The sequence below is a fragment of the Phoca vitulina genome, unplaced genomic scaffold, assembly GCF_004348235.1.
Source record: "Phoca vitulina isolate PV1807 unplaced genomic scaffold, GSC_HSeal_1.0 scaffold78, whole genome shotgun sequence".
Taxonomy (NCBI): Eukaryota; Metazoa; Chordata; class Mammalia; order Carnivora; family Phocidae; genus Phoca; species Phoca vitulina.
This window is the reverse complement of record NW_022589781.1, coordinates 396,887-420,914: the sequence shown is the minus strand read 5'-3', so window position 1 is coordinate 420,914 and position 24,028 is coordinate 396,887. Positions and strand designations below refer to the sequence as shown.

Here is a 24,028-nt window from a genome sequence, read left to right as displayed (position 1 = left end):
GGCCCGCCGCGCCGCCCCCCGCGCCGCCCCGCGCGCCTCCCGCGCCCCCCGCAGGCGCGCCCGCCCCGTCGGCGTCCCAGCGCCGCAAGCGCACGTCGTTCAGCGCTGAACAGCTGCAGCTGCTGGAGCTCGTCTTCCGCCGGACCATGTACCCCGACATCCACCTGCGCGAACGCCTGGCCGCGCTCACCCTGCTGCCCGAGTCCAGGATCCAGGTGAGCCCCGCGCTGGGCAGGGGCTGCCCCCGGGCGGTGGTGTCGGGACCCGTCGCTGGGGCGATGGGGTGGGGCGCACGCAGCCGTTTCCCTCCGTCGGCGTCCAGTACGATCGGGGCCCCTCCGAGGACGCCCGCCGGCCCCTTGAAAGGGTCAGAAAGTCCATCCCGAGCAGGAGGGTGAGAAGGAGCACTTTCACACTTTTTCTCGATCCAGGAAGGGACAGATGAGGCACGGTTGAGGCTTCCACCGGTGGGACCCCGGTCTCTGGGAGAGAGCAGGGCTGGCTGAGTCTCCGAGTGGCCCCCAGCGCCCCTAAGGCCCCTTTCTTGGCGGGTACTGGGTTCGAAGGGGTGTAGCATCTCGGGGTAAAGCCTGAAGCACGTGGGGCTTCTTGTCACAGTTTGAAAAACCCCGTGCCAGGCGCGTTTATTGCAAAGGGATTGAGATCGGAATTCGAGAGCTTGCTGGTGACGAAGAGCCTGCCTTTTTGTACATGGTCTGCGTCCACATGCAGTTTTAAGTAGGAGCCCTCACTTTACCCCTGGGAGGAGCGGGCTTGTTTTCCTGCGTCCCTGGTGGAATCCTTCCGTCGGCCCCAACCGGTGGCGCACAGGCTTCCTAAGCAGGACACCCTCGCTATTTGTTGGGAGACGGTGAGCAGAAAAATGTATTCACAGAAGTGAAGTCCGCGGAGCAAAAACCCCTTCTCGATTGATTTGACAAGGGACCACACTTCCAGAAATCGATTTTCTAAATTCTCTTGCCGCCTGTCATCTCCAAGGCTAGAAGCCTTTTATCCTCAAATGCTAAGTGCTTCTCATTCTGCCACCCCACTTTTCATTGTAGATATCCCTATATGATGCCCAGGTAGAACAAGGCGGGTTCCCCATTTGGCACCTGGAAATGGTAAGGCAGAGAGAGCCAGGGCCTCTGAACTCCTGGCGGCCCATTGGCCCAAGTGCTTTCTGGAAAGGGGAAGCTCCAGACAGGGAAGCAGGGCACGTTGACCGGGAACTCGGGAACGGTGAACTAGCGTTAAGGACTTCAACCCAAAGCTGCTTCTCTGCCCTCTTCCAGGTGTGGTTCCAGAACCGGCGGGCCAAGTCAAGGCGGCAGAGCGGGAAAGCCTTTCAGCCCTCGGCCAGATCCCAGCTTTTCCTCCACCATGCCGTGCGGGGACCCGAAGTGAAATGTTTGAAGCCCCAGTCGCCTCTTGAAGTAGACGTGAACTGCCTGCCCGATCCCAACAGGGTTGGGGAGGGCATCCCCCACCCGAGCTGCCAGGGTCAGCGCTTCAAAGCCTACTCTCCCGTCTCTGAGGACACTGGTTCAAAGCTGGACTCGTGGGAGGAACACATCTTCTCTGCCTTTGGTAACTCTTGAGGAATCTGGGCGAGGTCAGGGTAAGCTCCGAGGAGCCCCGTGCCCCTGAAGGCGAGGACACACACATCAGAAGGCTGTCCTTTCTGGCTCCGGGGTGAGGGACACTCGCCCATTAACTTCGGTGAGGGTGTCGCCGGTGCCCTCCCCTGTGATGCTCCCTCCCCTTCGCCTGTGAGCCTTTCACCCCTTCTCCTCCCTCCGCGGGCCCCTCCCCGGGAGTCTCACGGTCCTTTGACCCGGGTGCCTCCAAACCCGCACCTCCAATTCCATCTGCATCCCGCTCCATGTGGCCGGTCCCCCTCTTCCCTTCCGCACTGCTTTGTCAGAACTCCCTCTCCCCTTCCCAAGAACACGGCGGCCAGGCTCACCCTCCCCTTGCGCGCCCCAGCTGCCGGCTTCTCGCCTTCCTCCAAGGCTCGTGTGACCTTGAACTCACCAGGACGCAGTCCTCACCCTGTCCCCGAGATCCACTCCTTTTCTGTGTGTGTGGCCCATCGTCTTTACACTCATTCGTTGCGGTGATTCTGCATGCAGATTATTTCTAGAACCCCCTGCCTCTGGCTTCTCAGATTTTCACACATCGCTCTCTAGAAATCTGTGGTAGCCTCCCGTGGCCAGCAGATGGAAAAAGCTTTGGGTTACCCTTCCAACATCTCCAGCCAAAGGGGCGGCCATGCAGATCTTCTTGAGGTCACCCGTGCACAGCGTGGTCCTGTCCCCGAGCCCCTCCTGTCCAGGACCAAATGAATACCACTCTGTCTCAGACACTTGAGGTCCCCCTCCCCCGGAGTCTGAACCTTCCTCGAATCCTGATTTTGTACCTTTTACTCCAGTCACTCCCACATTACCCTTAGCACTTGTAATTGTACTTGGTGCAACTTGAGTGGGTTATTAAATGCTTTCCACAGATGCTCCACTGTCATTCTGTTGAAATGAGTTCGGTCCTTTGGACAGCACGTCGTGCGGCGCCATCCTCCACCGCTTGTGAAAGAACAGTCTCTGCAAATGTGGTCCTTCGCCTTCGGTCATTAGGCCGCCATGCTGAGAGCTTGTTCAAATTAGTCGCATGAGTGCTGGCTTCCGATTTCTCTCTCCCAATGTACACATTAGAATATATGCAAATTAGGGTGTAAGTTAGCCTGAGATCCATTAAAATCCTGTCTTGATATTTTGAGGGTTTTCAAACTCCTGAGGGCCAAGGGAGACTTTCGTCTACGGGGGGTGGCCATAGGGGGGGTGTCTCTGTACGCGGCGCCTTGGAGGAGGCCCGCAGGAGCCGTGGCTAAGGCCAGGACTCCTGTCCCGATGTTACTGGAACAGTCTGAGCGCCCTGGAATGTCTTCGAGATCGCACAGGCCGGTTGCCCTCATTTTCGCAGAGGTGTTATTCAAGTGACTTGCAGTTTTCAGCGTAGCAAATGCATTGCGAGAAGCAGCGGGAGACAGTTCGGGCTTTAGTGGCAGACCTGGCTACCGAACCCTTGAAAATGGTCTGAAACCAAACACAAGATGGTAAACGTTAGCTGCGGTTATTGAAGTGCTTGCGGCGTGCCCTGCGTCCTGCTCCGCAGTCCCTTTGCATTTGGACAGGTGACCCGGACAGGTGCGAGACTACAGACATTCACACCCACAAGACTGAAAACCTGACACTCGGAACTTAGAGTCCACTAAGGGTCACACGTAGAGGTAAATCTTGCAAAGAGCTTATTAATTAATTGGATTATTGCCCTTACATTGTGTTTTCCCTAGCGAATACCTACAAAATCTATAAACGTTTAAATCTTGTTATTTTTAATTTTTAAAAAAATTGTGGGACCCTCCAGGAACATTAGTCTGCACCTCCCTTGAACTCTCAAGAGACCGTAACTGCTAAATGTGTTACAGGCACTGTGTGTTTAATCCTTACCATGCCGTATAAGGTAGGGGCTATTATTGTTCTAAAGAACAAGAAACTGTATGGTTCAGATCACAAGTGACTCAAACCTGGGACTCCGTCCACCCATCTCTCCACCAGCAAATAATGCCTCCTGTATTGGCCTGGCCTTTTTAGTCAGGACCAGGATGAGTGATAATGCTTAAAGGCAACCCCCCAAAGCAGAATTTCTGCATCCAAGGGAGTAGTCTCATCTTGCAAAGCAATCATGGAAAACCCCATGCTGGTTCTAGTGACACTGATGTTGGTTCGAGCTCTTTTGAAACTCTTGTTTGCTCACTGCACAAACATTTGCTGCCTATGAACAGGCACTCTATCACAGCCTGGAGATAAAATGGTGAGCCAAGCCCGGAGTAGAGAGGCCAGCAGGCAGACCCAAGAAGAAATGTAAAATTGCAAATGTGGTGCACGCTGCACAGAGAGATACAGGAGGACCTGGAGACGGTGTGGTGTGGTCAAGGAAAGCTTAGCTGAGAAACTGACGTGTAGGATGGTCAGGAGTCACCAAGGTGAGGCGAGGGAAGTGCACGTGCAAAGGCCCCGTGGCGGAAGAAGCAGGACGGAGAAATTGAGGATGTCAGACCATACGTGGCTTTCTGGGTCTTGTGGAAACGTTCTGAGTTTGTTCTGAGAGCCCTAAGGCCTTAGATGGAGAGAACATGACCTATTCTGCAGTTTAAGACTATCACTCCCCGAATGTTGCAGTTGAGGGGGCAGAGTGGACACTGCAGAGAAGGTAGGGATGACCGAAGACTTCCAGACTGGCGGGGATGGTGGCCGGGCCGAGCGAGAGAGGTGGTAACGACACAGGCTCAGAAAGTGCCTGAATTTAAGAGAAAGAATTGAACAGGCAAATCTTTTGGTAGATTCTCAACGGTGGCAAGCGAATCTGGTTTTGGGGGACTTAGCGAAAGTCTTTCAGAACCAAACCTACACAGCATGTGGCATTGATGGCTCTTTAGAACTTGCGAAATGTGCTGGGCCGTGGCAGCATGGTGACCCAGGTGCCCCTAGGCGGACTGTATTAAAACCAACCTCTCACTGGGTCTACAGTAAGCCAAGAACTGGTGAAGTGTTTTTTCACTGTGATTTGTACAGATGGAAAAACCCCCTCCCTTAAAGTCATATTGGATGATATCGTAATTCAAGATGACTTGGTGATTAATCTGTATTGTTTCCCCTAAAAATATAAATCAGTGGAAGGGGCACATGGGTGGCTCAGTTGGTTGAGCATCTGCCTTCGGCTCAGGTCGTGATCCCGGGGTCCTGGGATTGAGCCCCACATCAGGCTCCCTGCTCGGCGAGGAGCCTGCTCCTGCCTCTCCTCTCCACCCCCGTGCTCCTGCTCTCTCGCTCACACACTCTCTCTAATAAATAAAATCTTAAAATATACATATATTCATATGTATATATAAAATACAGTGGAAATTACAGTTCCTTAAAACTTTTCAAACAAGGAATACTTACCAAGTGTATTAATTAAATGAGAATGGTAGGCAGTATTACTTTTCATAGATCAATTTATTTAGAATTACAAATATTAAGAATAGAGGATTTATGCATTTCTTAATTAACGTAACAGTTTAGCTAAATATAAACTCTGCACTAAAGTTCTGCAGTGGCACAAGACCAACAAAGAATATGGAAGCATTTTTAAACTATACAAAAATTTCAAATGGAAAATAATCTCGTTTTAGTTTTATAATACATTAACATATAAAAAGTCCCATTTTATGAGACATCTAAAAGAATCAAAGCCACTTCTACAGCTATATCTTAAACTCCAAATCTGAAAACAATTTTATTTTGACTTTATAATATTCTATATTAAAACAAAGAAAATTCCAAATATACACTTTTTACAAGATTAACATTTTAGGCAGGGTTTTTCCTTTAAAAAACCAAAAAACAACAAAAAAACCCCACAACCAAATACAAACCTTTTTTTCTGCATTTCACAGCACTGGTTATTTTATTTGTTTTCCTTATAAAATCTTTTGACTTTATAAATTGTATACGGTTGGATTTTAACCAGTCATCTGGTTCAAAAGTTGTGCAAATAAACAAAATATGAAAATAGTGTGTTATCAGTCTTTTTAAATAAGTCTCCTAACAATAGCACTTTTTGTCCTGAATTGACGGGAAAAGTCATGCCAAATCCACTTGCTGAAATGTAGCATTTTGCAAGTAATTTATTTTTTTCCTGCTCCTTCATTTTCTTTCAACAGACAAACAACAAAGGTTTCTTTTATAAATTATGATAAATTAAAATAGTTATTATTATAAAATGATCTCTCGAGCCGTGTCACACTGCAAGTATCCGTCCCGCATACTTGTCAAGTCCGCATCTCCCATTGCTATTCCAGAGGCTTCCTGCACACATGCCTGCCCATCTCTCGAGGGCGCTCTCTTCCAGAGACTGGCAGGGTGAGGAGCTAACGGAGCCCGCGCCGCAGTCCTCTGGCCGGAGTTCCGGACTGCCCCCTGGCAGCGCAAGGAGCCCGTGTCTGCGCGTCCCCCCCCCCCCCCCCCACTGCAGCTGTCTGCGTGTGCTGGGCTGAATTCATGCACGTTCAAAAAAGGGTCAGCATACTCTTCCGTGAAAGCCTATTACGTTCAGTTTCAGTTTAAAAATACTTGCTTATAAACATGTAACATAAGCGATGCTACTGCAGCTGAATAATAAAAAGAAAAATAAATAGAATGCTGGTCAGCAATGCTGGTTTACGAAGCAGTATAGTATATTAAAACGTCCTAGTTGGAGATTTACATTTCCCTTGCTTTCCAGCGCTTGGGTTATCTGGTTATCTGGTGCTGGAAGCCTCAGTGCAGGGAGCGCCGTGCCCTGTGCAGCGCGAACAGTGGAGGCTCCCCCTCAGTCCCTGTTGGTGTCGTTGGCTGCGAAGGCGTGCAGGTTTCCCATCTGGCTCAGGCCACTCTGAATGTGTGCAACGTGGATTTCTACGTTATTCTGAAAGCAACTGAAGAAGAAACACGGTTCACTCCCTTATTTCGTGACGTTAGGAAAATACTTGTTAACAAAGGAAGAGCCGAATTTTAGTCCAAAAAGCAGCGAAGATAATGACCCGAGGAAGGACTAAAGCCCCTCATCACACCAGCTACCCCCCGGCTGCAGCCGTGACGGGAAGGGCTGCTGGAGGGGGCAAAGGAGCTGCGGGGGTGCGGGCGAGGGTGAGAGTGTCTCTCTGGGGAAACTACTCAGTGGAGCCCCCACACCAACCCAAACCCAAATACCGTAGGTCTTCGGATTCCTTTACATAAACCAAATCCATGTGAACTTTCTATTCTGTCAATAGACGGGATATAACTGAAAAGTTCTTTTGGAATTTATTTACAGGGTAAAAATTATAGGAATGCTTCACAAATATGCATAATTCTTAAAACTTTACTGGAAATCCCCATGAACTTAGAAAAATGATTAGAGTCCACCTAACGAATTACCTGATATTAGAAGCATCTATTGTACTCTTGATATCATTTAATGAATCTGTAAGTGATTTGAACTCAAAGGAATTCAGGTCTCCTCCTTCTGCCAGACACTAAAGGAAAAAATATTTCAAATTTTAATTGAATTATAGTTCAAATACAGACACAAAATACCTGATACAATCTGTGTATTATAATCATTTATCAACAAATTAGTGCAGTTTGTGTAGGTATCAAAATGAAGAGAATGTTGTCTCGGAGATGTACCTTAATTTGTAATAAAATAGCGGTGAGCCTGGAGATTAAGTCTGTGAGATTTTCGTTCTCAACACAGGGCTGTCCAGTGGAGGAGTTGGCGTGCCGGACAATCTCCTGGGCTTCCTCCTCACACCTCCGTCTCATATCCGTGGGCTGGTCCGCAGGCTGCAGGCCCTGGTCTGGAGCGAGCTGGAAACAGAGGATTCCAACATGAGATGGACGGTCACCAGGCCAGACGATGTCTGTGTGTTCGTGCCCTGTCTTCAGATGTGGGTGTTTACAAAACTAGCCTTTATAACGAAAATGGGCCTCACACCAGAAGAAATGTTTCTTCTTGGTTTTCTTTTCTTGATTTTATATTTTTGGCAACTTTTAATTTTGATATAATTTCAAACTGCTAAAAAGGAATAGAAAAAATACTCCTAAAAATCTTTTACCCAGATTCAGTTTCTTGTTTATTCCGTGTGGCAACATTTGATCTCTCTCTGTATAACAGATATAATGTTTTCCCCTTAACTATTTGACAATAAGCTGCAAACACTGTGCCTCTTTCCCCCTAAACACTCTAGTCTGCATTTCCGAAGTACATTCCCACAGGGCAACTGTCACAACTGGGAAATTTCCCACCGATAGGAGACCATATTCTTCTAAAAGGGCATGTGCACAGTCCATCAACCATCCCAACACGTAAGTCCCCCCCACGCCCCACCCCCCGCCAGAGACATCTGGTTGTCATGTCTCTGTAGATTCTTTTATTCTGGAACAGCTCCTCTTTCATGAAATATCATGATATTCTGGAAGAGTACCAGCCAATTATTTTGTCTACTGTCCTTCAACATGGGTTTGGCTGTTTCCTTGTGATTAGACTGAAGTCATGCATTTTGGGGAGGAATACAAGAGTGATGCTGAGTTCTTGCTCAGGGCATCTTGGTCAGGAGGCCCCTGATGCTGATCTGTCCCATTACTGGTTGCGGTATCTCTGATCACTCGGTTAAGGGAGTCAGGTGTCGGCCAGATTTCCCCACGGGATGGGATTTTCCCCTTTGGAACGAGTAAGAATTTGTGAAGAGAGATTTGGAGGCTCCTCGTCCTCACCCTTTGACCCTCAAGTTTTACTGAGCACCCTGCCTTTACCAGTTTCTGCGGTGATGGCTGCCAGGCGCCATTCCTCTCACTCTACCATTCCTCCTACAGTTGCTAGCTGGCATTTTCTCTAAGAACTTTCCCTTAAAAATTAATTGGTTAAGTGGTTAATATTAGTATGGACTCATGGATTCTTACTTTACTCAAAGGGTTCTAATCTCTGAGTGTAGTCACTTATGCTGACACCCAAACTGCCCCAGATCTAGTCAGTGGGGATGGTGTCCAGCCGGTCCTGTTGGACACGCTCCTGTAAGCTGGGGGGCACAGTGAGACGGTCCAGCCTCTGGAATCAAGTCTCTTTTTCAAGGAGCCCTGCTTCCTTTTATTGGAGAGCAGCATTTGGAAACCACGATCGAGTGCTGGGCGTGCTCAGTGCCGTCAGGTGTGTGCTTCTGGGCTTCTGGGCTCTCTCAGCGTGTGCGTGCACCCGCACGCACACACACCCACGTAGCTACGTCATAAAAATAAAATGAATCACGAAATCAGACCGATTCTCCCTATTCTAACCCAACACCACAGGGTTTGGTGTAGTCTCCCATCTTCATAACTGCCTTCTCCAGAGGTGAGAGGGCAGGCCTCCCCGATCTGCGATATACTTAGTTACTCATGTGCTCCATCCCAGAATGCAGAGTTTCAGAACTGCGAATCCATACCACCAGGAGTGAAAACCTTACTAACTAGAGTTCATTATTTATTTAAAGTTCGATTTATCTTCAGACTAAGGGTATAGGGTCAAAATACTAAGTTCAGGTTATTTGGATTCATTTTTGTCTCCTTTATGTTATTCCTTTGACACAGAGTTAGGTTTGTTTACTTCTATTTATACTCCATTTTGGAGTTCATCTGTATTTATTGAGAAAACAAACACTCAGAGAAATGTCACTCCCCTCACTCCCCGATCCCTGCCCCATCCCCAAATTAGTTCTAGTTTATCCTTCCTGTGTTTATTCTTGAAAAACTAAGAGGATATATGTGTATTTTATTTTTACATATTTCTGCTTACTCCAAAGGAAACAATTACTATATATACTTCCATGTACTTTATTTTTTTCACTTAATACATCCTGGAAATCACTCCATATCAGTAAATGGAGAGCTTCCTTGTTCGTTCTTACAGCAGCAAGGTACTCCACGGCGTGGATGTACCATAAGTTACTTAGCCAATTCCCTATATATGGGCATTTATGTTTTTTCTAATATTTTGCAAATACCAGGAATGCTGCAATGAATCACCTTTCTCTAACGCTTTAAAAAAATTCTATTAGTTTTAGGTGCTATGAACATTCTAGTGGTAAATAGAAGTTCACAAATCTGTTTGGTATATATCAGAAATAGAATTGCTTAATCATACTGTTTACACATTTTAAAATCAATATTGTAGGGGCTCCTGGGTGGCTCAGTCGGTTGAGCATCTGCCTTCGGCTCAGGTCATGATCTCAGGGTCCTGGGATCGAGCCCCGTGTTGGGCTCCCTGCTCAGGAGGGAGTCTGCTTGAGATTCTCTCTTCCTCTGCCCCTACTTACACGTACTCTCTCTCTCAAATCAATCAATCAATCTATCTTTAAAAAGCAAATCAAATCAATATTGTACTTCCCCAAGAGCTTTGTGAAAATGAAATCATTTTACTTCATGGGGAAATGGGCCTATCACAAAAGGCCCTGTGTACATACTGAAATTATACAACAAGAGTGATGAGCAGTCCACTTCTGCGCGTGTTGTCAGCTTTGTTCTGCGCGGTCTCGGACTGCTTGGTTTGTGTCTCTCGTGGGTTAGTAGCTGGTCCGGAGGGAGAAATCTAATCGCTAGGACAATGCTTACTGCTATGTAGGGGACAACTACTGGGAAAATAAAAATAAATGATAATGATGGCTAGAGGAATGAGCAAAATAGTCTGAGTATAGTTTCAGGCAAACACAGTTCATTTCCTTCAGCTCCAGGTGGACAGGTTGATAACATGGCCTACGGCAGATCTTCGGGACTAACTAGGAGGTTAGTGTCATAAAGAGCTAACTGTTGAAGAACCTCATGTCACAAATGGACGTGGCTCACAGGAAACATAAAACCTCTAAAAATGCAAGTGCTGGAGCATTCTAAACTCATCTGTCACTTCTTACCTTGTTGTAAGAAAATCACATTTGAGGTGAAACCACTGAACTGCCTTCATATGTATAATTTTATGTACACGATAATAATTCACAAATAACCCTATGCTCTACATACTTAAAGTTCAAGAATCCATAGTTCTAATGTAAAATTTAAAGCAAGAGGAAACAAAACTGTATACACAGCATGATCATAACTTTGTGAGAAAAAGCATTATATCTATCTATCTATCTATCTATCTATCTATCTATCTATCTATCTATCTAAAATACTAAGGGGAAATAAACCAAAATACAGTATTTGGGATTGTGGAATTAAGAGTTTAAGAGTAATCATTTTTCTGGATTTTTCTATATTTTTTTCAAGAGCAGTACCATTTGTAATTGAAACAAAAATCAACAGAATTGAGAGCTGACTGTGTGTAAAGCACTCTTCGACACTAATGCTAAAACGAGTAAAAATGTACGTAAAATACGGTTCTGCTAAAGGACCTGATAGAGATGTTGGTGTAGTTTGAATTTTCTAAAATGTGAAGGTAAGTAACAGTATTTAGCTTCAAATAAAAGAGTGGGGGAGGCGGGCACAGGCCCTCAGGGGAAATTTATACACATCACCTACCTCATAGCAGTACTGCTGAACTTTATGCAAAACTTTGTTGAGGTCCTTGTTGAGCTGCTCAAGCTCCAGAACGATTGTTGCATATCTCCGCTGAAATTCAATGCCGATGGGCATGGAATAGGATTTCTGCAAGGAAAAAAATCTGATTTTTTAAATAAAGATTTATTTATTTATTTATTTGGAAGAGAGAGAGAGTGAGCGAGAGGGAGAGCATGAGCAGGGGGAGGGGGAGAAGCAGACTCCGCTGCTGAGCAGGGAGCCTGACGTGGGGCTCGATCCCAGGACTCTGGGATCCTGACCTGAGCTGAAGGCAGACGCTTAACCGACTGGACCACCCAGGCGCCCCCAAAATCAGATTTTGATAAGGATTTTTTTTTTAGAGACAGCACACACGGGGTGGGGGGAGGGGCAGAAGGAGCGGGAGAATCCCAAGCCAACGCCACGCTCAGTGAGGAGCCCAACTTGGGGCTCGATCTCACGACCCTGAGATCATGATCTGAGCTGAAATCAAGAGTTCAATGCTCAACCGACTGAGCCACCCAGGCACCCCGATAAGGATTTTTTTGAGCAGTGCACTTTCAGTGATCTAACATGAGATCTGACTATTCTAAAACAACAGAAGTTTATTGAAGTTGTCTGTCCTCAATGTTCTACTTCTTGTGTGTGAAAACAGTATTATTGTTATTTAGGAGACTATTCTTAGGAGCATTGGGACATCTACCATTCACTTTTTTTTTTCTCTAAAAAAGCTAAATCTGGGGTGCCTGGGTGGCTCAGTTGTTAAGCGGCTGCCTTTGGCTCAGGTTATGATCCCAAGGTCCTGGGATCAAGCCCCACATCAGGCTCCCTGCTCCGCGGGAGGCCTGCTTCTCCCTCTCCCACTCCCCCTGCATGTGCTCCCTCTCTCTGTCAAATAAATAAATAAAAATCTTAAAAAATAAATAAATAAAAAAGCTAAATCTATCCTTTATTGGTGGGCTTGGGTTCATCCACATGGTTGTGCATATCCACAGTTCATTCACTGTGGTGTAGAAATTCCTTTGTAGAAATATGATATAATCAGCCATTCTATTGGTTCCATTTGTTATTGGATAATAGGGCTGCACCTAGTTCTTGGTCAATATGAATAGTGCCTCTAGAACATTTTGTACTTAGGTACCCACATGTGTAGTTTTAGTAGACAGAGCCAAAGAGTTCCCCAAAGTGATGGAATAAGGAAGTTCTGGCTGGGATGCCTGGGTGGCTCAGTCAGTTAGACGTCCGACTCCTGGTTTCGGCTCAGGTCATGATCTCAGGGTGGCAAGATCAAGCCCCACATCAGGCTCCACGCTCAGCACAATCTCTGCTTGGGATTCTCTCTCTCCCTCTGCCCCTCCCCCACCCCCCCTCAAATAAATAAAGTCTTTTTTTTTTTTTTTTTAAAGATTTTATTTATTTATTTGAGAGAGAGAGAATGAGAGAGAGCACATGAGAGGGGGGAGGGTCAGAGGGAGAAGCAGACTCCCTGCAGAGCAGGGAGCCCGATGCGGGACTCGATCCAGGGACTCCAGGATCACGACCTGAGCCGAAGGCAGTCGCTTAACCAACTGAGCCACCCAGGCGCCCTCAAATAAATAAAGTCTTAAAAAAAAGTTCTGGCCGCTTGACATATTTTCCGATCTTTGATATTTTAAGTGTTTGAATATTAGCCACTTTAGAGGGTGTGAGCGATATCTCTTTGTGGTATTAATTCACATTTTCTCTATTACTAATGAGGCTGGGTACCTTATCAAAAATTTTTTGTACATCTGAATATCCTCTTTTTTTTTTTTTTAAGATTTTATTTATTTGAGAGAGAGAGTGAGTGAGCGAGCGGGGGAGGAGCAGAGGGAGAAGCAAACTCCCCACTGAGCAGGAAGCCTGACGCAGGGCTCGATCCTGGGACTCCGGGACAATGACACGAGCCCAAGGTAGATGCTCAACTGACTGAGCCACCCAGGCGCCCCTGAATATCCTCTTTTTAAAATGTATCTGTTCAATTCTCTTTCCTGTTTTCTATTAGGCTAACTATCTTTTTCTTTCTTTTTAAAAAATATTTACTTATTTGAGGGGCGCCTGGGTGGCTCAGTCGTTACGCGTCTGCCTTTGGCTCAGGTCATGATCCTGGGGTCCTGGGATCAAGCCCCACATCGGGCTCTCTGCTTGGCGGGAAGCCTGCTTCTCCCTCTCCCACTCCCCCTGCTTGTGTTCCCTCTCTCGCTGTGTAAATAAATAAAATCTTTAAAAAAAAAATTTACTTATTTGAGAGAGAGAGTCATTTATTTATTTATTTACTTTCTGAGAGAGAGAGAGAGAAAGCATGTGTGAGAGGGGGACAGAGGGAGAGAGGGAATCTCAAGCGACTCCATGCTCAGGCCAGAGCCCGAGGCAGGGCTCGATCTCATGACCCCGAGATCATGACCTGAGCCGAAATCAAGAGTCAATGCTTAATCGACTGAGCCACCCAGGCGCCCCTTACCTGCTAGCCTTTTAAACAAATATCTAAGGCATTTTTGTAGTTAATTTAAAGGTTAATACACTCTTACAAGCTTGTCCACTTTACAAACAGATAAAAGGAAAATCACATCCAAATCTGTGTTCTTTTGGGAAATAGCCTGGCAGTCCCTCCAAGGCCGGCACATCAAGTTACCGCATGATTTAGCAACTCCACTTTCAGGCACGGACCCAACGGGACTGACAACATATGTCTCCATAAAACCTTATACACACATGTTCACATAGCCTAACTCCTAGGAGCCAATGAGTGGAAGCAACCCAAGCACCATTGATGGAGGAATGGATAAAAACGCGGTGAGTCTGCACACTGGCACGTTATTTGTCAAGAAAAGTACCGATACACACACAACGCCACAGGGAAGGACCCAGTCACAAAGGACCACGTACTGCAAGACTTCGTTCACAGCAAACATCCAGAATAGGTGGACAGAAATTAGATTAGTGGTTGCCTAGGTATGGGGTGGGGGGTCAGAGGGGAAATGAGGAGTGACTGCTAAAAACTATGCGGTTTCTTTTGGGAATGATGACAATATTCTAAAACTAACTGTGATGATGGCCGTATAACCCGTCAATTGAACTATAAACTCAAAACCACTGAATGGTTCACTTTCTGTAAATGGGTGAATTGTGTGGTATGTGACTAATACCTCAATAAAGCTGTTAGAGGGGCGCCTGGGTGGCTCAGTCAGTTAAGCGTCTGCCTTTGGCTCAGGTCATGATCTCAGGGTCCTGGGACCGAACATGACAGGGACAATTCTGACAACACATTTTGGACAAGAAAACCAACTTACAAAGTGGTGGACAGGACAGTGGGAAGAAGCACAGAGACCATATTACCCAGAGAACCACTGATACGAGGTTTTAAACATGGTTAAGACAGAATTCTCAGGGACAGATCCTTTTTCCTACTCTTGAATTATTACTAACTTCCAGGTATGACAAGAGATATTTTCAAAGTGGGAAAGTAATTAGACTACTGGTTCAATATCTACTTTTATATAGTGCTAAAGCAATTCAAACCTATTTTAATTAATACCATATGCACTATTAATTTGTTTGTGAATGCTCTGTATGTGTATTTTTAAGATATTCATATTGGCATATTGAAACGAATAACCTCAAATTTTCACTGACTTTAATATACTATATAATTTGCCCTAGAAAAGTCTGCTCAAAGCTTCAACTCTCAATGAACTCCATAAAAATGTCTCAGGTGTATGATTGAGAAATTTGTCTTTTTTGGATTATAAAAGTGACTAAGCATTTTATTTTATTTTATTTTTATTTTTATTTTTTAAAGATTTTTTATTTATTTATTTGACAGAGAGAGACACAGCGAGAGAGGGAACACAAGCAGGGGGAGTGGGAGAGGGAGAAGCAGGCTTCCTGCGGAGCAGGGAGCCCGATGCGGAGCTCGATCCCAGGACCCCGGGATCATGACCTGAGCCGAAGGCAGACGCTTAACAACTGAGCCACCCAGGCGCCCCGACTAAGCATTTTAATATAAGCTAACGTAATTTCTCCTTTCACTTTACAAATAGAAAGTTTGAACATCTGAGTTCATATTTTGACTACTTTGGTTTTAGTTTGCTTTTCCTGAGTAAAGTATAAGATAAACAATTAAGCTTTCTAAATTCAAAGGAGACTTCATCAGGCCAATATTTTATTTTCTTTGCAAATTCCATAAGAAAATAAACTTTGAACAAAGCGGTATGCCCAGTCCTTTGAGGCGAGAAACAATAAACTTATCAGGACATTGGTAAAAATAGAACATAATTTAGCTTTCAACTTCAAAATTAAATTAATTAAATAAAATTGAATATTTGTTAGGGTGGAGGCTGGGTGGAGATAAGGTAGATAAAATCACTCCTCCTTGGTGCTAAAAACACTAGGGGTTAGCAGTGTAAATGTTCAGTTAGTTTCCTGTCATTAACCTGAAGCTTCATAAAAAAAAAGGAAGAAAGTTATAAGGAATAAATGGAATGTATACCCAGAAAATTTATAATTCATAAATCTGAAAGAATTGTTATATTTCTGAAGGTTTTTTAAAATAATAGTTCTGTAAATATTAAAAATAAAATCTCACATTATAATATCTGGGATTCTTTCTTCTGCAAAGAAGGAACTGAATCATTTGTATTTGTCCCTGAAATACTCTGTAAAATTCCAATTCACAAGTAATGTACAAAACAGGATGAGTAATAGCTATGTTAAGATTAAAGGATAGTGGGGTCCCTGGGTGGCTCAGTCAGTTAAGCGTCTGCCTTCGGCTCAGGTCATGATCTCAGGGTCCTGGGATTGAGCCCCGCATCGGGTTCTCTGCTCAGCGGGGAGTCTTCCTCTCCCTCTCTCCCTGCTTGTGCTTTCAACTAAATAAATAAATAAATAAAATCTTAAAAATAAAGATTAAAAGATAGCATTTGATTTTTACCACTCTACAAGGTGCTATACATATTTTACATCAATATATTAGAACTGGCACAGTCTCTAAGGATATTTGCCACATTTTGTTTACATTCCAAGACTAATCCCCAAATCACAGATCATACACCTGTTTACTTTTTGAGGATTCCACTTAAAGGTATGGTTTGTTTGTTATATGTAATACAAAGGAGGTACTTTGAAATAAATCCATCCTGCTCCACCATTTGTTTGTAATAAATACAGGTATCAAAAACATTCCTGAACATACTTCTGATACCACTAGTCGCTAGCATCTCTTCAAAAATCAACACAATTTGCAACAGCATTCATTTTACCTGCTACTTTATTTTTTATTTTATTTTTTTAAGATTTTATTTATTTATTTGACAGAGAGAGGGAGAGAGACAGCGAGAGAGGGAACACAAACAGGGGGAGTAGGAGAGGGAGAAGCAGGCTCCCCGCCGAGCAAGGAGGATGAGGGGCTGGATCCCAGGACCCTGGGACCATGACCTGAGCCGAAGGCAGACACCCAACGACTGAGCCACCCAGGTGCCCCTTACCTGCTACTTTATTTATTTATTTATTTATTTATTTATTTTTAAAGATTTTATTTATTTATTTGACAGAGAGAGGTACAGCGAGAGAGGGAACACAAGCAGGGGGAGTGGGAGAGGGAGAAGCAGGCTTCCCGCGGAGCAGGAAGTGGCTCAACTGAACATCTGCCTTTGGGTCAGGTTTGATCTCGGGGTCCTGGGAGTGAGTCCTGCATTGGGCTCCTTGCTCAGCAGGGAGTCTGCTTCTCCTCCTGCTTGTGTGCTCTCTCTCTCTCTGACAAATAAATAAATAAAATCTTTAAAAAAAAAAAAAGACTTTATTTTTTAGTAATCTCCACACCCAACATGGGGCACGAACACACAACCCTGAGATCAGGAGTTGCACACTCTTCTAACTGAGCCAGCCAGATGTCGTGAGGGTGCGTGTTTTAAATATTTTATTACCAATGACCAGGTTATGTTTACCAACTGGAATTCTTTTGTTAAATGTTTGAATGTTTTGCATTGTAATAATCAAGATATTAACATGAGTAGAAGGTTGTTGATTTATGACAACCTGGAGATCCCCTAAAATCAATTGCTATCTGTTTCATCTTTCTTTTTATTTATTTATTTGACAGAGAGAGACCACAAGCAGGGAGAAGCAGGCTCTCCGCTGAGCAGGGAGCCCGATGTGGGGCTCCATCCCAGGACCCTGGGATCATGACCTGAGCCAAAGGTGGACACCCAAGGAACTGAGCCATCCAGGCGCCCCTCTTTCTTTTTTTTAAAAAAGATTTTATTTATTTGTCAGAGAGAGAGAGAGAGCACCAGCGGGGAGAGCGGCAGGCAGAGCAGGCAGAGGGAGAAGCAGGCTCCCCGCTGAGCAAGGAGCCTGGTGTGAGACTCGATCCCAGGACCCTGGGATCATGATCTTGTCGAAGTCAGATGCTTAACCGACTGAGCCAGCCAGGCACCCTGGGGTACCTTTCTAAACACAGAAATTCCCATTTGTTAATATTTTATTTAGGATTCTTGCAATGCATTAGATTTTGATAAATTATTCAAGCATTATAAAATGAATTGGAAAGTGTTCCTTTTTTTCCCCCCCCCATTCTCTAGAAGAAGTTTTTGAAAGTGGATGTTTGAAAGTTTTTGAAATAGTAACTATTTGGTTGAATTCACTGGTTTGAAGAACTCATCCAGGGGCGCCTAGGTGGCTCAGCTGGTTGAGCAACTGCCTTCGGCTCAGGTCATGATCCCTGGGTCCTGGGATCGAGCCCCATGTTGGGCTCCCTGCTCTGCGGGGAGTCTGTTTCTCCCTCTCCCTCTGCCTGCCACTCTCCCTGCTTGTGCTCTCTCTCTCTGTAAAATAAGTAAATAAAATATTAAACAATAAAATAAAATTTTAAAAAACACTGATTTTTTAAAAATTTTTACTAAAGCCAGTTGATTTTTTTTTTTTTTAGTAAGCTCTATGCCCAAAATGGGGCTTGAACTCATGACCCCAAGATCAAGAGTCAGCCAGGAGCCCCTCCTTATTAGATTTTTTTGACTAGTTGTTTTATCTATATAGTGGAAATGCCTTTTTCCTTTGAATTTTGCCAATTTTTGCTTTATGAATTTGGAAGCCATAATTATGTACATATAACTTTGAAATTATTTTGAAATGATACCTTTCATCATTAAGGAGCACACTTCTTTATATCCAATAATATCTGTTGCCCTGACTTTCACTGTCAGGTATTACTATAGCTATCAGATCTTCTACTGCTTTTTAAAAACTTGGCACTGTATACCTTTTCATACATTTAAAATTTTTTATTTTCAGGATCCTTTAATATTAAATGTGTCTCTTACATGCATCATAGAGTTGGGGTTTTACTTTTCATTCAGTTTGGCCATCTTTGCCTTTTATTCAGAAGATTTAGTCCACTTATATTTAATATTATTACTGATATATTTAGATTTAAATCTACCATCTTACTATTTCCCTTCTATTTGTCCCCATTTGGTGTCATTTTTTTAAGACTGATTCAATATTTTTTTTTTTTAAAGATTTTATTTAATTATTTGACAGAGAGAGAGACAGCGAGAGAGGGAATACAAGCAAGAGGAGTGGGAGAGGGAGAAGCAGGCTTCCCGCCGAGCAGGGAGCCCGATGTGGGGCTCGATCCCAGCACCCTGGGATCATGACCTGAGCCGAAGGCAGATGCTTAATGACTGAGCCACCCAGGCACCCCGACTGATTGAATATTTTTATTGTTCCATTTCCCCACCCACCTCACCCTGATTAGCTTGGTAGTTATGCATCTTTTACTATTATTTTAACAGGTGCCTCAGAAATTAAAATGTACATCCTTGATTTATCAAAGTCTATACGTATACACACACTCCCACTCTCTGACCAATAAGCAATTGGTGGATTTTTTTTTTTTTTTTAAGATTTTACTTATTTATTTGACAGAGACACAGCAAGAGAGGGAACGTAAGCAGGGGGAGTGGGAGAGGGAGAAGCAGGCTTCCCGCTGAGCAGAGAGCCCGATGTAGGGCTTGATCCCAGGACCCTGGGATCATGACCTGAGCCAAAGGCAGACGCTTAACCATCTGAGCCACCCAGGCGCCCCTGGTGGATTGTATTTTTAATTCTTTATATTTTAAATGTCATGAGGTATGATTTTATATAGTATCACTTAGATTAATCCACATATTTATCCCTTGTTTCTCTTCATTCCTTCTGAAACTTCAAGTTATTTATTTATTTATTTGAGATAAAGTAAGAGAGAGAGAGAGAGAGATCGCACACAAACAGGGGGGAGGGGCGGGAGGGAGGGAGATGCAGACTCCCTGCTGAGCAGGGAGCCTGATGTGGGACTCCATCCCAGGACCCTGGGAACATGACCTGAGCTCAAGGCAGACGCTTGACTGAGCTCCCCAGGTGCCCCTCAAGTTTTTTCTTTTGCTTTATTATTTCCTTTAGTATAGTTATTCTGGTAACAAATTCTATAAATTTGTCTTCAAATAGTCCTTATATTACTTTACCTTGAAGGAATTTTCATTGAGTATAGAAATCTAGGTTGGTAGCAATTTTGTTTCAGCCCCATGAAGATGTCATTCCATTTTCTGTTCTCTATTGTTTCTGTGGAGAAGTCAGATGTCAAACAAATTGTTGCCCAGTACTCATCTGGCTCTGGGTACTTTATTTATTTATTTATTTAAGATTTTATTTATTTATTTGTCACAGAGAGAGAGAGCACAAGCAGGGGGAGCGGCAGGCAGAGGGAGAAGCAGACTCCCCGCTGAGCAGGGAGCCCCATGTGGGACTCAATCCCAGGACCCTGGGATCATGACCTGAGCCGAAGGCAGACACCCAACTGACTGAGCCACCCAGGCGTCCCTATTTATTTTTTATTTAAGTAATCTCTGCATCCAATGTGGAGCTCAAACTCATGACCCCATGATCAAGAATCGCATGCTCTACTGACTGAGCCAACCAGGTGCCCTTGGCTCTGGGTACTTTAAATATTTTTTACTTTGTGTTTAGTTTTTAGCAGTTTTACGATTGTGCGCCTTAGAGTCCTTATCTTTTTATTTATCCCATTGAGATTCACAGGGCTTCTTGAATCTGTGGTCTATTATTTTTTGACAGTTTTGGAATGTTTTCAGTCATTATGCCTTTAAATACTCCTTCTGTCCCATCATCTCTTTTCTCCTTCTGTTATTCCATTATACATGTTAGACCTCTCATTATGTCCCTTATTTCTCTTCTCTTCTGTATTTTCCATCCGTTTTTCCTCTATGCTTCATTCTGGATATTTTCTGATCTATTTTCAATGACTAGCTCTCTTCAACTGTTCCTAATCTGCTGTGGTTATACCTTCCAACTGAGTTCTTAATTTTGATTGTTGTAGTTTACTTCTAGAGCTTTCATTTGGTCCTTTTTGTTGTTTCCAGTTCACTTCTAAAATTCTCAATTTTGTCTCATTTCTTTAAACAAATTAAGCACTTAGAATCTATGTCTAAAAAATTCCATTATCTAGAATCTGCCAATTGTCTATACTTTCTTTTGGTTTTTGTTAGGGTTATCTTGTCTCCTCTTGTGTCTGAGATTTAAAATTGAGTGTTAGGAGGTGCCCTGGGTGGCTCAGTTGTTGGGCATCTGCCTTCGGCTTGGGTCATGATCCCAGGGTCCTGGGGGGCTCCCTCCTCAGCAGGAAGCCTGCTTCTCCCTCTCCCATTCCCCCTGCTTGCATTCCCTCTCCTGCTGTCTCTCTGTCAAATAAATAAAATCTTAAAAAGAAATAAAATTGAGTGTTAGACACTGTATATTAAGAAGTTTAGAAATAATTTGAAGCCTAGCGTAGTATTATGTTCCACTAAGAGGAATATTTACTTCTGGTGGGCTACTTAAGGGTCTCAAGTTCTATAATCACCTTAATTCCATTTCAGAGATGAGAGAATTTGAAGGTGGGCCAGTGTTGCCTTTTGGGGTTTCAGCTCAGAGCATGGAAGGTTTGCCAGCTTCCCCTAACCCTTGGTGGTCTCTGGACTCTAATTTTTGTCCTCCCTCCCCTTGTATACCTTTCAGGAATGCCACTCAGTTTCTCAGCTACCTTTTCTGGAAGTGTGGAAAGCCCCTCAAGAAAAAAGCAATGCTAAATGCCAGGCTTCCCCTTCTGAGTTTACTTCTTTTCCCAGATTCTATCTATCTATAATTCTTTAAGATCTAGTTAATGCTCTAGTGTCTTCAAACAGGTTATTTTTATATTTTATTCCAGAGGAAATAGTTGTTGTCAACTATTTGGATTAGAAAGGTTAATCCAAATTACCTAGTCTACCATTACTAAAAGCAGAACCCTTAAATTTCCCCCAAATTCCATATTCAAATTCTTTACAGGAGCATCTGTTCCCTTCTTTTCATATTGGGTAAATGTCACATTTACCCAGTTCTGTCATTAGGATGAAAACGGGGAATGAGGAAACAGACATTGAATCAATTCCTCTAAGTGGTGCACCTTACTTCTGCATTCCTCCATCAAATGTGCAACTCTGGGCCTGGAGCCTCTTTAGGATTCCAACATGCAGACTCTCAGCCATGTTCCATCTCAGCCGTGTTTCACCCAACATGGACAATTTTTAAAATCTTGCATACATTATTAAACAGTCTGCTTCCATTATTCTATTTATTTATTTGTACATCTTATTTTATGTGAAATTGTAGGGGATAGGAAGAAAACATGTTTTCAGCCTACCACCTTAAACTAGAAGTTTCATTAAATCTTTAAAATGTTCATATACTTTGACCCAGCCATTCTACTTTTTAAGAATCTATCTTACAGGGGCGCCTGGGTGGCTCAGTCGTTAAGCGTCTGCCTTCGGCTCAGGTCATGATCCCAGGGTCCTGGGATCGAGCCCCGCATCGGGCTCCCTGCTCCGCGGGAAGCCTGCTTCTCCCTCTCCCATTCCCCCTGCTTGTATTCCCTCTCTCGCTGTGTCTCTCTCTGTCAAATAATTAAATAAAATCTTTAAAAAAAAAAATCTATCTTACAGACACAGACAAATGCACAAAACTATACAGATGAGGATATTTACTATAGCACCATTTTATTTATTAGTTTTAATATTTATTTATTTATTTAAGTAATTTCTACACCCAGTGTGGGGCTCAAATTCATGACCCTGAGATCAAGCTAGTCAGGTGCCCTATTTTAGCACTATTTCTTTCTCTCTCTTTGTTTCTTTCTTTCTTTTCTTTCCTCCTTTCATTCATTCGTTCATTTATTAAGACTCCATTTATTTATTTGAGAGAGCGAGTAAGAGCGAGAGAGCACAAGCAGGGGGGAGCGGCAGAGGGAGAGGGAGAAGCAGGTTCCCCGCTGAGCAGGGAGCCCAATGCAGGGCTTGATCCCAGGACCCTGAGATCATGACCCGAGCCAAAGGCAGACACTTAACCAACTAAGCCACCCAGGTGCCCCTTTACCACTATTTTAGAAAAATAATGAAAATAACTCAAATACCTATTAATAAACTAAATTATGGCACAATACAGAAATTTTTAAAGACTGTATTAAGTTAATATAATGACAGAATTAAATTTTTTTAGAAAATAATTTTCAAAACCATATAGGACAGTACATGCATAGAAGAAGAAGTCCATATGCTTAACACATAAACATTTATAGCATATACTAAGCTAAGTAACATTCATCTATGGGGAAGGCACTATAAAGAACTGTTGTCATCAGTCTTAAAATATTTGAATTTTTATAATGGGAATTGTTTTTAATCATAAACAAAACAAGTAATAAAACATATCAAGCCATCTAGACTTCTACAAAATTCTCACATGCCAAGAGCCGAGCCAACATCAAATCAGGCCTCTATTCAAAGTAGGTAATACTAACCAGGCTAAGGCAAGCCCAGTACTTTAAGGTGTGGAACCCAGACACAGAGCAGTCCTAGCTAGTGATACGAAAGTGACATAATTAGACTATGCATACAGATGAAAGAGATGATAAAATGATCAGAAGAGATCATTGCTGGGGAGCAATGAAAAGGCATAGAGAAAATGGTAGAAGTAGAACTGCTGGAAATCAAGAAAGGAATTAAGAGTCCAGTAGGAAAGAAGCAAATATATACATTTTTATGTTTAGGGTGTATAATGGCAATACATTACGGCTAACTTTTTGCTATCTTTGATAGTCTGTGTATCTGTCAATATTGTTTTCATATTGTGCCTAAATTAGTTGAGCTGGGACCAAGAAGCCTGTTTTGTTTGTTTTTAAGCAGGCTCCATGCCCAGCTTGGAGCCCTATGTGGGGCTTGAACTCACGACTCTGAGATCAAGACCTGAGATCAAGAGTCAGGCGCTTAATCAACTGAGCCACCCAGGCACCCCAAGAAGGCTGTTTTGGTATCTGTACTACTAAATAGCAGGATGATCTTAGACTGAAATTCCTTGACATCTTTGGTCTTCCACTTTCCAATTCCATAAAATGGAGGTTCAAATTAGAAAATTCAAAGTCAAGTTCAGATAAAATTCCATCATCCTAAAAGAAGACTGTTCCTCTTTCAGCTAGGCATCCCTTATCCACCTGTTGGCCCACACGCACTAGAGATGACTGATGCTATGACTCCCTAGTCCTGCGCTCAAGGCAGATGTTGGTAATGAGCTACAGCGTTTGCCCGTGTCTAGCGACTGAGTTCTCTCTTACTTTCAAATCTCCATGTGGCCATTTGCAATCACTTGGAGACGGTACTTGGGATGAAATCTATTTGCCATCCTACAAATCCATAAGCAAGTTATGACTTTCAGTACAATTCAAAAACTTTCTTAGTGAATATTTTCTACATTAAAAAAAAAAAACTCTGATAATTCTCTCCAATGACTAAAATTGACGCTCATATTTTTGGACTGACTAGATTAATAGAATA

General features: G+C 43.5%; 2 protein-coding genes across 2 annotated transcripts in view; one reads left to right on the top strand and one right to left on the bottom strand.

Annotated features, from left to right (window-relative positions):
* Positions 1-2: 2 nt before the first annotated feature.
* On the top strand, positions 3-1,601 carry MIXL1 (Mix paired-like homeobox; the record flags this gene model as incomplete). Its single annotated transcript, XM_032393956.1, has 2 exons — positions 3-215; positions 1,296-1,601. Coding segments are annotated over 2 exons (519 nt in total), but the record flags the coding sequence as incomplete, so codon positions are not given.
* Positions 1,602-6,091: 4,490 nt separating this feature from the next.
* LIN9 (lin-9 DREAM MuvB core complex component) overlaps positions 6,092-24,028 on the bottom strand; it is a 66,758-nt gene continuing 48,821 nt past the window's right edge. The window contains exons 12-15 of the mRNA XM_032393937.1: positions 11,103-11,228; positions 7,248-7,427; positions 6,996-7,093; positions 6,092-6,514 (exon numbers count right to left, since the gene is read on the bottom strand). Of these exons, the coding sequence (XP_032249828.1) occupies positions 6,409-6,514; positions 6,996-7,093; positions 7,248-7,427; positions 11,103-11,228 (510 nt within the window). The 3' untranslated portion in view covers positions 6,092-6,408. The remainder of the gene's footprint in view (positions 6,515-6,995; positions 7,094-7,247; positions 7,428-11,102; positions 11,229-24,028) is intronic.